Source organism: Natrix helvetica (genome assembly GCF_964273705.1).
Source record: "Natrix helvetica genome assembly, chromosome: 4".
Taxonomy (NCBI): domain Eukaryota; kingdom Metazoa; phylum Chordata; class Lepidosauria; order Squamata; family Natricidae; genus Natrix; species Natrix helvetica.
The window spans coordinates 69271308-69285514 of record NC_138550.1 but is presented as its reverse complement, the minus strand read 5'-3'; the positions used below and the strand labels follow the sequence as shown (position 1 = coordinate 69285514).

The 14207-nt window shown below is 47.4% G+C and overlaps 1 protein-coding gene across 11 annotated transcripts in view; it reads left to right on the top strand.

Moving 5' to 3' along the window:
* PCDH1 (protocadherin 1) overlaps nt 1-14207 on the top strand; it is a 251980-nt gene that overhangs the window by 211606 nt on the left and 26167 nt on the right. For all 11 annotated transcript variants that reach the window (XM_081950421.1, XM_081950423.1, XM_081950419.1 and 8 more), the window contains exon 5: nt 9602-9821. In XM_081950421.1, the coding sequence (XP_081806547.1) occupies nt 9602-9821 (220 nt within the window). The remainder of the gene's footprint in view (nt 1-9601; nt 9822-14207) is intronic.

Below are 14207 nucleotides of genomic sequence, written 5' to 3'. Positions count from 1 at the left end.
CCACCTTTGCTTTTACCGGAATTACTGTTTCTGTCAAAGCAATGTGTGGTGTGGTTAGTTAACTCCACTAACACATCCAGTACAAGTGGATGAAGCTAGGTCTTTGTGATGATCATCACACAGCAGTCGCAAATGAGCTTATTCGCTGCCATCCATAGCTCTAGTTCATCAATTTTGTGAACAAAGGATCTAGAGTTGGTTAGAAAAATGCTTGGTAATGCTGGTCTGTGAGGCTGCTTCCGTAACCAAACTAGCAAACCAGCTCTGCATCCCTACTTCTGCTTCCGCTCTCTTCGCTGCCTCCTAGGCTCAACAACGATTCATGGAGAGCCTGGCAGTCTTACTATGTCACTTGGTATATTATGAGACTGCTGGAAGTTGCTGGTAATATCTAGTCAACTAGAAGATCCATCTATACCTGCGGGTATAGACTAGTTTTTGCCTACATACTCCACTGTGACACCAAGAGCTCAAAGCCGCAGCATCTACATGCGCCACCATCTCATAGTTACTGTTTTTGAGCCAGGTTTTGCCTAATCTGTACTAGTACCTTTGTTTTTTCCTGCCCCAGTGTAAAACCTTGTTTTTCTCTTTTGGAAGAAATGTCTTTCTGGGTTCAGTTCCAAGTTGGGAAAAAGAAATTGGAAACATGGAGGCTGCTTGGAAAGATGGTTTAATGGTGGACAGGACCACAAGGTTTGAGGTCCTGGGGGGAAAAGGTGATCACATGCTTCAAGATGTTGGGTGAAGAAGAAAAAGGGCCGAGATGCTGAAAGTCCCTGGTTTTATGCCCTCTCCAGCCTTTGATCTTGATCTTGTATTCTGATTGGTTGTCAGACTCCCATAGGCCATGCAGGGGCAACTCTGTAGGCTGTGCTTTGAGTCCAAGTTTGGTTGCCTTGCTGGCTGATGTTATTTTCCCAAGTGTCTTGTGGTGAGTTTCCGTAGCGGGTTAAGCCTACCTTTGTTGTGTAGAGCAGACTAGCTCAGGCTTTAATGGCTCATTGACAAAGGGGGAGGGGGGCAGAGTTTCCGCCTCTCTTGAGTTTCTACCTCTCTTTTTAGGGGAAATATTCTGTCTTTTTAATATTTCTTAAGATTTCATTCTTCTAGGAGAGGGATGGGTGCTAATATCCTAATCCCCACATATAAATTTCCTTTTGTTGAGTAGGGCCCATTGTTCAAGATCTTTTTGGATCCTGAGCTGTCTTCTGGGATGTTGACCATTCCTGCCAGCTTAGGGGCATCTGCAAATTTGATGAATTCCCCTTCTATTCTCTCATCTAAGATCCTGAAGAGTACTGGCAGAACCTTGTGCTACCCCACTGCTTACTTCCCTCCTTGTAGAAGTAATGCCATTAAGGACTACTAGTTGAGTATGATTTGTCAGCCAGTTACATATCCATCTGGTGGTGATGCTGCCCATCACACATTTTTCTAGCTTATCAAGAAATAGGTTGCGGTCTACTTTGCTGGTCTACTAATTTAGTCACTTTGTCAAAGAATGAAATAAGATTGGTGCCGAGATTCTTTCAGTTTTTTGTTTGTTTGTTTGTTTTTGTGCTGGGTAGGCTTGTAGTACTCTGTTTCCTCTCTATCTCTTAGTTCCATTGTTAGTTTGTCCATTTCTGAGCATTCTAACACCTTGTTTAATGGTTTCTGCATTTGATGGAATGATTTTTAGTTTCCAACTTTGGGCATATGAAATTCTGGCAGCAGTGATTATATGAAGCATTAAATATTGGATATCATTAATATTTTTTATTATTCCTGGAAGAAACGGCTCAGGGTTCATATCAATTTTTTGTTCTATTATTTCTTTTAACCATTTTTGAATTTTGGTCCAGAATTCTTTGGTTTTGGACACGTCCACCACTTATGATAGAAGGTCCCCTGTTGGTGATTACATTTCCAACAGTTTAGAGATCTATTTGGGAACATTTTGGCCAATCTCGCCGGGGGTAAATGCCACCTATAAAACATTTTGTAAATGTTTTCCTTATAGGATGCCGACATTGTCAATTTATAATTTTTCCCCCATATTTTTTCTCAGTGCTCCAATTCAATATTATACCCAAAGTTTTTAGCCCAAATTATCATTGTTTCCTTCACGGTTTCCTCCTCCATTTTGAATTTTAAGAGACAATTGTATGTTTTTGTAATCATTTTTTCTTCTGTTCCTGTTACAATTCTTGTTGTTTGTTTTGAAATCTGTATTGTTGTAAGTCCTTTTTGTATCTTGTTTGAATTTGTAGGTACGGCCACCAGCCTAATTCAATTCCCTATAATTTTAACTCCTGGTTTGGTTTAAGTTTTCCTTGCCCATCCAATAACTCCTTATATGTCAATATCCTATTCAAATCTATTATATTGGGGTAGATAATTGCTTCCATGGTTGATATCCATCTGGGAATTTCTGTGTAGAAGTTTCTTTTGATTTTCATCCATATTTCTAGTAAGGCTCCTCTTACCTGATGTCTCTGGAAGTATTTATGGGCTTTCCCTCCCAGATAAAAGCATGCCAGACCAGCTGTAAATCATGACCCTCTATCGTCAATATTTTTTTATTTTGAAGTACTATCCATTCTTTGAGCCATGTTACCACTGCTGCCTGATAGTAAAGCTCTCAATCTGGGAGGCCAAATCCATCTTTGATTCTAGAGTCCTGTAGTAATTTTAGTTTTATCCTAGCTTTTTCCCCCAGCCAAATAAATTTTAAAATTATTTTATTTAGTTCCACGAAAAAAGTTTCCCTAATTTTACTGGTACAGTTTGGAATAGAAATAAAAATTTTGGTAGGATATTCATTTTTATGGTCGCAATTCTTCCAATCAGCGATAATTGTAATTTAGCCCAATTTTCCAAGTCCTTTCATATTTGTTGTAATAATTTTGAATAATTGTCTTCTTTTATGGTAGAACATTTATCCGTTAGCCAGATTCCAAGATATTTTACCTTTTTAACTATTTGCATTTCCAATACTCTCTCTAATTCTCCTGTGCACTGCTTGGAGAGTCCAAGCATGGGTTAACACAGTCTAACTGCCCTAGGACTGAGTGAGTTTTTTCTTGACCACGCTTCGCTTTGCCTCGTGTAATTCGAGGGAGTTCACTGTGCCACAGATCTCCGGGTGTGAGTCCCTTGGTGTGAAATGGGGCACAGGGAGGCAGTTGGGCTTGCTGATTGTATACTTGGCTCCTCGCTATGCATCAGCGGCCCTGCCCGAGCTCCTCGAGCTGATCGCGGAGACGGCAGTTGATACCCCCAAACTTGTGGTTATGGGGGATTTCAATCTGCCGTCGACGGGTGAAGCATCCGAGGTGGCTCGGGAGTTCATGGCTTCCATGACAGCCATGGACCTGTCCCAATTAATTCAGGGCCCCACACACGAGGGTGGACACACACTGGACCTTGTTTTTGTATCTGGACAGTGGATGAGTGATCTGGGAATAGGGGATCTAGTTATCACACCCCTGTCATGGTCAGACCACTCTTCTCTCCGGCTCGACTTCCCCGGCGCTACCCCCCACCGCGGGGAGGCGGAACCTGATTGTCCCAGATGGTTCCGCCCCAAGCGACTGATGGAACCGGATAGGTTCCAGACGGAGCTTGGGCCATTTCCTGTAGCCCTGACCCGCTCCCGGATGGAGGACCTAGTGGCCGCTTGGAATAAGGCGGCTGCAGGGGCCTTGGACCGGGTAGCGCCTTTGTGGCCTCTCTTGCAGCAACGAACCACCCTGGCTCCTTGGTTTACCAAGGAGCTGAGGGTGATGAAACGCCACAAGAGACGCCTAGAAAGCAGGTGGAGGTCCTCACGCTCCGAATCTGACCGAACACAGGTAAGAGCCTATTTACGGACCTACCTTGTGGCTCTAAGAGCGGCCAAATGTAGACACTGTGCCGCTCTTATTGCGTCCGCGGATAACTGCCCTGCCGCCCTGTTTCGGGTGACCCGCTCTCTCTTATTTCAGAGGTCGCGGGAAGCCCCTTTGCAGGGTAGAGCAGAGGAGTTTGGGGAATATCTGCAGGACAAAATCGATCAGATCCGGAGTGGATGGGCCCCCTTCAGTGGACCAGGAGAGACGTCGGAAGCAAGTCTTGAGACACCATGCTGGGAGGAGTTTGACTCTGTTGCCCCCGAGGACTTGAACAGGTTATGTGGGCGACTGCGAGCCACCTCATGTTTACTGGACCCGCGTCCCTCCTGGCTTGTACTGGCATCCTGGGAGGTTACACGAGGCTGGCTCCTGGGTCTGGTGAACGCTTCACTGGAGGAGGGGTCCTTGCCGGCCGCCTTGAAAGAGGCGGTGGTGAGGCCCCTGCTCAAGAGGCCTTCCCTGGATCCGGAGGAACTAGCTAATTACCGTCCTGTCTCCAACCTTCCCTTTTTAGCGAAGATTGTAGAGAGTGTGGTGGCGCAACAGTTCCCACGTCACCTGGAGGAAGCAGTCTATCTTGACCCGCGCCAGTCTGGCTTTCGACCCGGTCACAGCACGGAGACGGCCTTGGTCGCATTGGTAGATGATCTATGGAGGGCCAGAGATAGGGGTTGTTCCTCTATCATGGTCCTATTAGATCTATCAGCAGCTTTCGATACCATCGACCATGGTATCTTATTGCGCTGGCTGGAAGAGATGGGCGTGGGGGGCACCGTTTTGCGGTGGTTCCACTCCTATCTCTCCGACCGGATGCAGTGTGTGTTGGCAGGGGAGCAGAGGTCGACCCTGAGGCCACTCACTTGTGGGGTGCCTCAGGGTTCGGTCCTCTCACCCCTCCTGTTCAACACATACATGAAGCCGCTGGGTGAGATCATCCGTGGTTTTGGGGTTGGATACCATCTGTACGCTGATGATACACAGCTGTACATTTCCACGCCAAACCACCCCAACGAGGCCGTCGAAAGGTTGTCCCGGTGTTTGGAAGCCGTGCGGGTCTGGATGGGGGACAACAGACTTAAACTCAACCCTTCCAAGACTGAGTGGCTGTGGCTACCGGCGCCCCGATTCAACCAGTTGACGCCATCACTGGCCATAGGGGGCGAATTATTGCCCCCCGTGGAACGGGCGCGCAATCTGGGCGTCCTCCTTGATGCCCGGCTGTCGATGGATGACTATCTGACAGCCGTGGCGAGGGGGGCATTCCATCAGGTTTGCCTGGTGCGTCAATTGCGCCCCCTATTGGATCGGGACGCCCTACGCACAATCACTCATGCGCTGGTGACGTCTCGCCTGGACTACTGCAATGCTCTCTACATGGGGCTCCCCTTGAGATGCACCTGAAGATTGCAGCTAGTTCAGAATGCGGCCGCGCGGGTTATCATGGGAGAATCAAGATACTCCCACATAACACCATTCCTGCGCGAGCTGCACTGGCTGCCTGTGGTTTTTCGGGTGCGTTTCAAGGTGTTGGTTACTATCTTCAAAGCGCTCCATGGCATGGGACCTAGTTACCTGCGGGACCGCATCTCACCTCATACATCCCTATGGCCTATCCGCTCTCACAGGGAGGGACTCCTCCAGGTGCCATCCGCCAAGCAGTGCCAGCGGGTGATGCCTAGGAGTAGAGCCTTCTCTGTGATGGGCCCAACCCTCTGGAATGACCTCCCTCCCGATATTAGAATTACCAATGACCTCCGCTCCTTCCGACAGAAGCTCAAGACTCACCTGTTCCGACTAGCTGGCTTAGCTGATTGACAGTTCCATCTTCCACCTCCTGGCAAACATTTTATTGGGGAATTTTTAAGGGAATTTTAATATTTGTATTTTAACTAAGAATTGTACAGTATATTTTTTACCTCCTCCGTCTACGTCCACGTCTATGTCTATGTCTATGTTCATGTCTATGTATTTGTATATGGTTTTAACATGACTGCACACCACCCCGAGTCCTGCCTAGGAAAGGGTGCGGTCTAGCAATAAAAGTTGTTGTTGTTGTTGTTGTTGTTGTTGTTGTTATTATTATTATTATTATTATTATTATTATTATTTTCAGTTTTAAAAACTCAGTCCGCCCGTTTGGACTGTAACCGGGGAGCTCCTCAGTCTTAGATCAGTTACACTGGACTCCCCAATATTTAAACAAGTGAAAGAAAGAGATAATACCGGATTGACACGCCTTGCTACAAATTTGATCAGTTATAAATTGCTGTGAGGGCTGCCGGGTTTCTCCTCGTCTACTGTGAGTAAAAGGAGCGCAAGGGGCGGTGAGGCTTGTCCTGCGGCTGCCGGCGAGCTAAAGGGGCGGCGGGAGGCTTCTCTCCCCGCTCTTCTCCCCATCGGCGTTTATCTGCTGGCCGGGAGGAACGCGGAAGCTCTCCGACGGCAGCAGAGGCCGTTAAGTGCCCGGCGGCAGCAGCGGCGGCCATGTAACGGGATTCGCGCACTTTTAACCACGACCCCAGCCGCTTTGCAAAGAGGAGCTGTGCGCTCAGCGGTGGCCATTTTGGAAAGGGGTTTTTTTCGCGCGCTTTCGCCGTAATACCGGGCCGTCCTGAGAGGAGCTGCATGCGCAGCGACCACCATTTCTCGGAGCCGCGTGAGAGCCTCAGCACTTCAGCGCAGAGGAAAGGGAGGCCTGGCCCGGACAGCCGGCGAGGCCTGCCCACGAGGCAACAAATAAGGCCACAGCTTGGAGAGGGTCTTGTCCCTTCGGCTTCCCTCTAGCTGGTAGACCTATCGACGGGCGGTTTGGACCTGCTGGCCTCCCTTTCGTCGCCCCTACGATCATCGCCTGATCTGTCTACCCTTACTGAGTCCAGCAGGCTAGTATGGCAGACAAAAGTTTGGGGGGCACAAGAGGTGCAAGATGGGCCCTCCTCAAAACGGAGCAGGCTAGACCTTCCCTCTAACGCTGGTAGGGGAGGCAGGAATGAATCTAGGAGGTCTTCCCCAGGCCCCTCAGGGGGCACTGATAAGGCCAAGGAGGGGTCTCGCAGACAAAAACTTCCACAGGCCCACAGTCATAACAGGTCTCCCGCCCAAGTGGAGCCAATGCCAGACCCGAACTCGGTTCAGGAGGGTGAAAGGGAACCCGGGTCTAACTTCAAGAAAAGCTCGGATCACTGAATGAAGCGGTTTTTCAGCTTATTGAATTCAAACCAGAAAAATGCCTTTTAGGTATACTCTCAGAAAGTTGTGACAAAGCAACCATATATTTAGTGTTACATATATTGATAGTAGCAAGAATCATATATGCTAAATATTGGAAAAATGCGAACACCCCACCGGATGACAATATAATTAGGAAAATTTGGGATTGTGCTGAAATGGATAGATTAACCTTAAAAATTAAAGATAAAGAAGACTCGAAATATTATAGGGCATGGAATCAATTTTAAGAATGGATAGAGACGAGATAGAAATGAGAGGGAAGTTGACAAATGTCAATAACTGTTAGTATGGAAAATAAAGATGCTATAGAATTATGGATATAATATGGAAAAATTGTAAATAGGCTAATGTAAATAGAAATTTAGTTAAAGCTCATTTTCTTTTCTCTTTTTTCCCCTTTGGTTGTATTATAATTACTGTAAGTATTTTATTATAGTTATTAGCTTAAGTATGTTAAGATTTGCTATTGATTTTTCTTTGGCTTTGCTTTGTTTGTAATTGTTACCCTGACGTGGCACTCTCTTTTCAATGAAGTATTTTTTAAAAATGAACTGATCAAAGCTTCAGAGCTGTGGCATTTTGTCATTGTGGAGGGAGACCATCCACTGCATTGCCTTCCAGGGCCATAGTCACGCATCTGACCCAGGCTACTTTGGTACTCAGGTCTGCTCCGTACTCTTGCATATAGTTCCACACCTGGGCAAGGAAAAACCTGGTTGCTTTGGGTCTCCTCCATACTTTAAACCCAGGGTGGGGGGCCTTGGAATTCCATCTTGGGAGGATGGGTCTTCCTTGTGGAATGGGCTATGCTGCTTGAGTAGCTGGTAGTGGGGCTGCTTGGGCTAGAGTCGGTCCAGGTGAGATTGCCACCACCACTGCTGCAGTGCTATCTCCTGCTGGCCCTGGCATGTGTCAAATTTCAACCAACTGGGCAAGGAGTTCTTTGGCTCTCTGTTCCTGAAGGCATTTCTCAGTACCCTTCGTGTTTGTTCCACCAGGCCTTTCTGTTCGTCTGGCTCCTCTTGGAGCTCTTTTTCACTCAAACCACTGCATCGTTCCCATCTTCTGGCTCTGTGACTCCCACAGGTGTACATTATGTCAATAACTTTCTCCTTCACTTCTTCATCTTTCATCCCCAGGATGAGTGACCACTGGGGTTTCGGAGCTTCCTCATCAATGTTCATGTTCCCCAGTCATTCAAGCTCCTCTTTAGGGGAATGCAACTTGGCAGGGGCCCCTCCGCGAGCTCCAGCTTCTTCCAAGCCACTTTTGTGGCTTGTCATTTTTTCCTCTGTATCCTCAGTAGACATTGGTCTCCTGGTTGAGTGCTACAGCAGAGCTTACCTGCTATCAGACTGGTCATAGCCTATTCCCTAGAAAATAATGACCCTTGATTCCATAAGTGTTAGAGAATAGGTACTTTTACTAGAGATGCTGAGGAACCTGGTGCCTCCAGCACTGGGGTAAATTCCTTTCCAGGACTAGCGTCCTTGAAGGCAGGAGGTGGCTCAGTTTGGCATCTCTGGTTCCTATCAGTGTCCATACTCCCCAATTTCCCACAGCATCCTTTCACACCTCTAGCATTTTCACCTCCCAAATAACCCCCCCCTTCCCCCCCGGTTATGGCAGTTGCTAGTGAGTTTTAAATAAAGCAAATAGACATCTGCTCTGATAATGTGACATTGCATGGCCAGCTGGCATGGAGGTTAAACTCTGTACCACCATCAGCCCATTCAACCCCAGCATACCTGAGGCTGCCATTCCCAAGATGCAAGTGCAATTACATTGCTTTTGATGTGTAGAAAATCAAACAGCTTATTTTCTTGCAATCTCTTTCTCTCCAATCTGCTCTGCAAGAATGGGGGGACGGGGACGACATAGGTCAAGCATAGGATAATGCATATTGACTATAATAGTCATCACATGATTGAAGGACTCTGAGAAAGTCATAAATGGACTGTAAAATTATTTCTTCAGCACTGTTGAAAATTTGAACAGTTGCTGAATGAATGGTTGGTAAGCAAGGACTATCCATAATATGCATTTCTATGAAGTAGGACCTATAGATACGCAGTAATCTATTTGCATCCAATACTCTTTTTATTACTTCATTTTGTTTTATTGTATTTTACATACTATGATATATGTTAGACCACAGGCACACAATATATCATAAAATATATCGTGGTTACAACAATAACGATTTGTGGTTATAATAATGCCTGTCCATGACTCAATAATATAATTACTAATTTGATGACCTTCCACCAGAAATTAACAACTGAGTCAATTTTTACTGTGGACATATTTGCCTTAAATTCAGTACACTCTATAATCTTGTCTATAATTTATATAGATTTTCTTTAATGGAAACATACAGTATATATTAGATTTCATTGTAGAATATTTTTGAGATCACTTATTAAAGATACATCTTTTTACTGTACTTGTGTTGAACAGATTAATTAAGGATTTTGCTTTGCTTTTTGCAGTTACCTCATCGCCGAGTGACATTCTCTGCAGCCAATCAGGCTCAAGATCTGCAAGATCCCTCCCAGCATAGTTACTATGACAGTGGCCTTGAAGAGTCAGAAACACCTAGCAGCAAATCTTCATCAGGGCCTCGGATAGGGCCTCTGGCTCTACCTGAGGACCACTATGAGCGCACCACACCTGATGGCAGCATTGGTGAGATGGAACACCCTGAGAATGGTAAGAAAGTTACTGTAAGGATTTCTCTCTTAACTTAAGAAAGTGAAGACTCTTGAAATGGAGTATTTCAAAAGGAACCTTTTATTAAGTAGAATGGCAACCATTGAATTCAAAGCAATGTCTGAATCCCGTTAGGCAATGCAAGTAGAATTAAAGCAGTAGAGACCCCTCCTATTAATTACGATGCAGATTTTAGCCAATACACAAGTGTGAAGAGTTTTCCTTTGCCAACTGCTCTGGGAATCAAATAAACATACATTCCCATGGCTATCTTCTGTTAGACATTAAAGTGAAACGTCCCACATGGGCATCATAAACATTCCCCCAAAAGGTGAGGGGATCTCAAGGCACTTCAGTGCCAGGAAACCAGTTGTAAAATATCAGTTGTCATAGGCATTGCTAATAAATCGACTCCAAGGTCCCCCTCCTCCCAATTGAATGGCAGTATCACTTTTAGGGATCTGACATGCTGCCTTCCTTAGAAAAAGGAGAGATCTACCTGTAAAAAGATAGATTCAAAAATTCTATCATAGTATTTTAACAAAGTTTGTCAGGGTATTGGGAGTGATTTTTTTCCCAATAAGGTAGGGGCCCTAACATGGTGTTTAGCTACCCATTCATTTTAGGGTGAAGGTAGATGCTTCCAAGCAATTAAGTATTGGATTTTCCCCCTGTGGATTCTAGAGTCAAGGATTTCCTTAATTTCAAAGTGTTGTTCGCCTTCTATCATGATAAGAACAGGTGGTGTAGGTGCAGGTGGTCTGAGTGGTGAGATTACTTCTCGTTTGAGTAAACTAATGTGAAATACTGGGTGGACTTGCCTGAGTGTCTTTGGGAGGAGTAATTCTACTGTTCCTGGATTGATGATTCTAGTGATAGGGAAAGCTCCAATGGAATTTTGCCCTAATTTCTTTGATGGCTGCAATGACTTCAGGAATTTTGTAGATAAGTATACTGTACTCTGTCTCCAATGTGGAAAGGTTTGGGTTCTACTCTTTTCTTGTCAGATTGAATTTTAAAAGCCGCTCTAGCTTCCTCTAAAGCTAATCTAACTACTGGCCATGTGTTTCGTAACGTGTCTATCCACTCCTTAAGTGAGGGGATAGTGGGTTCTTCTGTGGGTAGTTCAGGCATGGGGCTGAAATCCTGGCCTGTTGCTACTCTAAAAGGGGTAAAAGGAGTGCTTGAGTGTACAGAGTTATTGAATGCTACTTCCGCAAAAGGTAAAAGTTCAGTCCAGTTATCCTGTTGAAAATTAATAAAACATCTTAGATATTGTTCTAGGAACGAGTTAATTTTTTCAGTTTGACTGTTAGTTTGGGCGTGGTGTGATGAGCTCAATCCTTGGGCGGTGCCAAGTAAAGTTAATACAGAATAATGAAGTTGGAAGGGACTTTTGAGGTAGATTGGAATGTGCTGGAAGGGACTTTGAAGGTCTTCAAGTCAAACCCCCTGCTAAAGCAGGAGAATCTATATCCGTGATGACGAACCTTTGGCACACGTGCCACAGGTGGCACGCAGAGTCCTCTCTGTGGGCACGCGAGCCATCACCCCAAGCATGCGCGCATGCCTCCCACTGGCCAGCTGATTTTCCGATCTCTGCTGCGCATGCATGTGGGGAGGTGCACATGGGGGAGGTGCATGTGCATGCATGGGGGAGCGCATGGGTGTATGGTGCGCCTTCCCACAACCCATTTTTCTCCTAGGAGGCTGCAGGGAGGCCTACTAGGCCCAAAATGGGGCATGGGGGGTTTCACGTGTGCATGTGTGGGGGCAAGGGGAGCATGGGGGGGTCACGTGCACATGCACAGGGGAGCATGGGGGTCACATGCATGAGGGAGCATGGGGGGGGGGTCTTTCGGCACGCAATGTCAACAAGGTTAGCCATCACTGACCCTAGGTAGTGTAGGGAAGTTTTGTGGCATTCACACTTCGACAGCTTCGCGTAAAGTTTGGCATCAAGGAGTTTCTTCAGTACTTGCTGCTGTCAAGGTTCCAAGTAACACCCCCAACGAAAGAAGACTCTGAGGTTTGAGTTTCCCCAAAGTCCCATTTTATTAGAGATGTCATATTGGCACATCTGGGAAAACCCAAATCTGAAAGCTTCCAGGTTTCTTGCTGGACTGGACCTTGTTGTAGGACCACCAGCACTTGTTATGGGACCGGGACCTGTTGGGAGATCTGAGCCTAGAGTTGTGGTTGCGGCTGGACTGGAACCTGCTGTGGAGCAACGACTGGCACCTGGAAAGGAGCAAGCAGCTGGAAAGGCAACGATTGCTGGATTGGAGCTGGCGTCCACTTATATTGCATCCATCTTTGGCCTGGATAGAATGCCCTCCCAGGTGGGATTTGGCTCGTTGGTGGTAATCCAAAAGCCAGTTGCACATATGGGGTAGGAAGACCCCAGAAGCTTGATTGTTCTGGGCAGGGCTGATTCAGCAAGCCCAGTTCTTGGATCATCTACATCCCGGTCATGACTGGGGTCGTTGCTCGTCCAGCCCAAGGCGTGAGGCTGTGGGCCAAGCTGCTTTGCACAGAGTGGAAGGAAGCTGAGGCTCTGCTCCATTACGCCGCAATTTCTTGGCCCGGGAAGGTGAATGTAGGTCCACCTGGGTTATTCGGTATCGGGTTTGTGTGGCACTGCTTATGCACACACACATATGCATGCACCATTTTGGCTGCCATGGTGGTGCAGGAGGTTGTCCTGGCCCAAAACAGGTTGCAGACTGCTGCATCATAACCCTAACCCCATTTCAAGCCTGGACAACCATGGCTCCACCACCATGGAGCCAAATCAGGGCACACAGAGGATGCCTGCAGTCCCCACACCTCATTTTGGGTCTGGACGGCCTGCTATACCACCATGGCAGCCAAAGTGGGGTGCATGGAGGCCGCCCATACCCTCCCCCACACCAATTTGGTTTGTGGTGCAGGAGGCCATTGGCCCAAAAGAGGGCATGGGGGATGCAGGTGACTTTCGTGCACTCTGTTTTGGGCCTGCATGGCCTCCTGCATTACCATGGCAACCAAAATGGGGCATGTGGAGGTTGCCCACACACCCCTCCCCTGTTTTGGGCCTGGTTGGTCTGCTGCACCACCATGGCAGCCAAAATGGGGTGCCAGAGACTGCCCACACACAGCACACAGCCTACTGCTCCACCATGGCAGCCAAAATGGAGGCCCCTGGAACCCCCCCCCCCAGCCCCATTTTGGGCCTGGAGAACCTGCTGCACCACCCTGGCAGCCAAAATAGGGTGTACAGAGCACAGGTGGGATTCAATTTTTTTTACTACTGGTTCTGTGGGCATGGATTGATGGGCATGGTGTGGCTTGGTGGCCATGGCAGGGGAAGGATACTGTTAAATCTCCATTCCCTCTCCACTCCAGGGGAAGGTTACTGCAAAATTCCTCCTGATCAGCTGGGACTAAGGCAGCAGAGAATAGAGGTGATATTTACCGGTTCTCCAAACTACTGTATTTTTCGGAGTATAAGTATACCGGAGTATACCAAGATTTTGAAGAGGTAAATTTTTAAAAAACATTTTTGCCCTCCCTAGCTCCCAGGAGCATTCTGCAGGCATTTCAAACCCTCTGCTTGCCCTGTTTTTTGTGAAAAATGAGGCATGCATTTTGGGAGGCCTGCAAAGTGCTTCTGGGGGCCAGGGAGGGCAAAAATGTGACGTGTGTGGGCTTGATCTTCTTAAAGAGTAAGGCTTTTATCAATCTCAAATCCACTTTTCTCTACCTCTCCCACCGCAGGGCAGGACTAAACATCTCTCTCTCTGTTTTATTTTTTTCCCCCTTCCCTCGGACTGGCGGTGATGGTGAGCCATTTGGCCCAAGGACCGGCAGTCAGCTTGCTTCTTCTCTTCAGCAAGGAGGGAAAGACATGCGGGGACTGCTGAATGGCTACTGCTGTGCTTGACTGGAACGGCCCATTGGATGAGGAGGGGTGGGGATCCCTTCCATTTGGATTAATGGTTCCTCATGGCAGCGCCTGAGTGGCAAAAGGGAAACATCAAGGGAACAACCCCGCAAGACTGCCTCCTTGAACAACTTCCGGTTTGCTCGGAGGGTCGTTTTAAGCGTTCCAAAGGCTTCAGGGACAGTCCCTGAAGCCTTCAGAGCGCTCAAAAGACCCTCCGAACAAACCGGAAGTCACTTCTGGTTTGCTCGGAGGGTCGTTTTAAGCGTGAGGTCGGCCACCGACGTTTTGCAGCCGACCCCCTGTTCGCCGCAGCCCAAACAGCACCTGCCTGGCCCAATGCCCGACCCTCCAGGCCATCCAGATCTCCTTGCTCCTGACGCCGCCTACCGGCAACCGCCCGGGGAGCCCCACCCTGCTAGGGTGGCTCCTCCGCGAATTCCCTACCCTCTGGCCTTCTC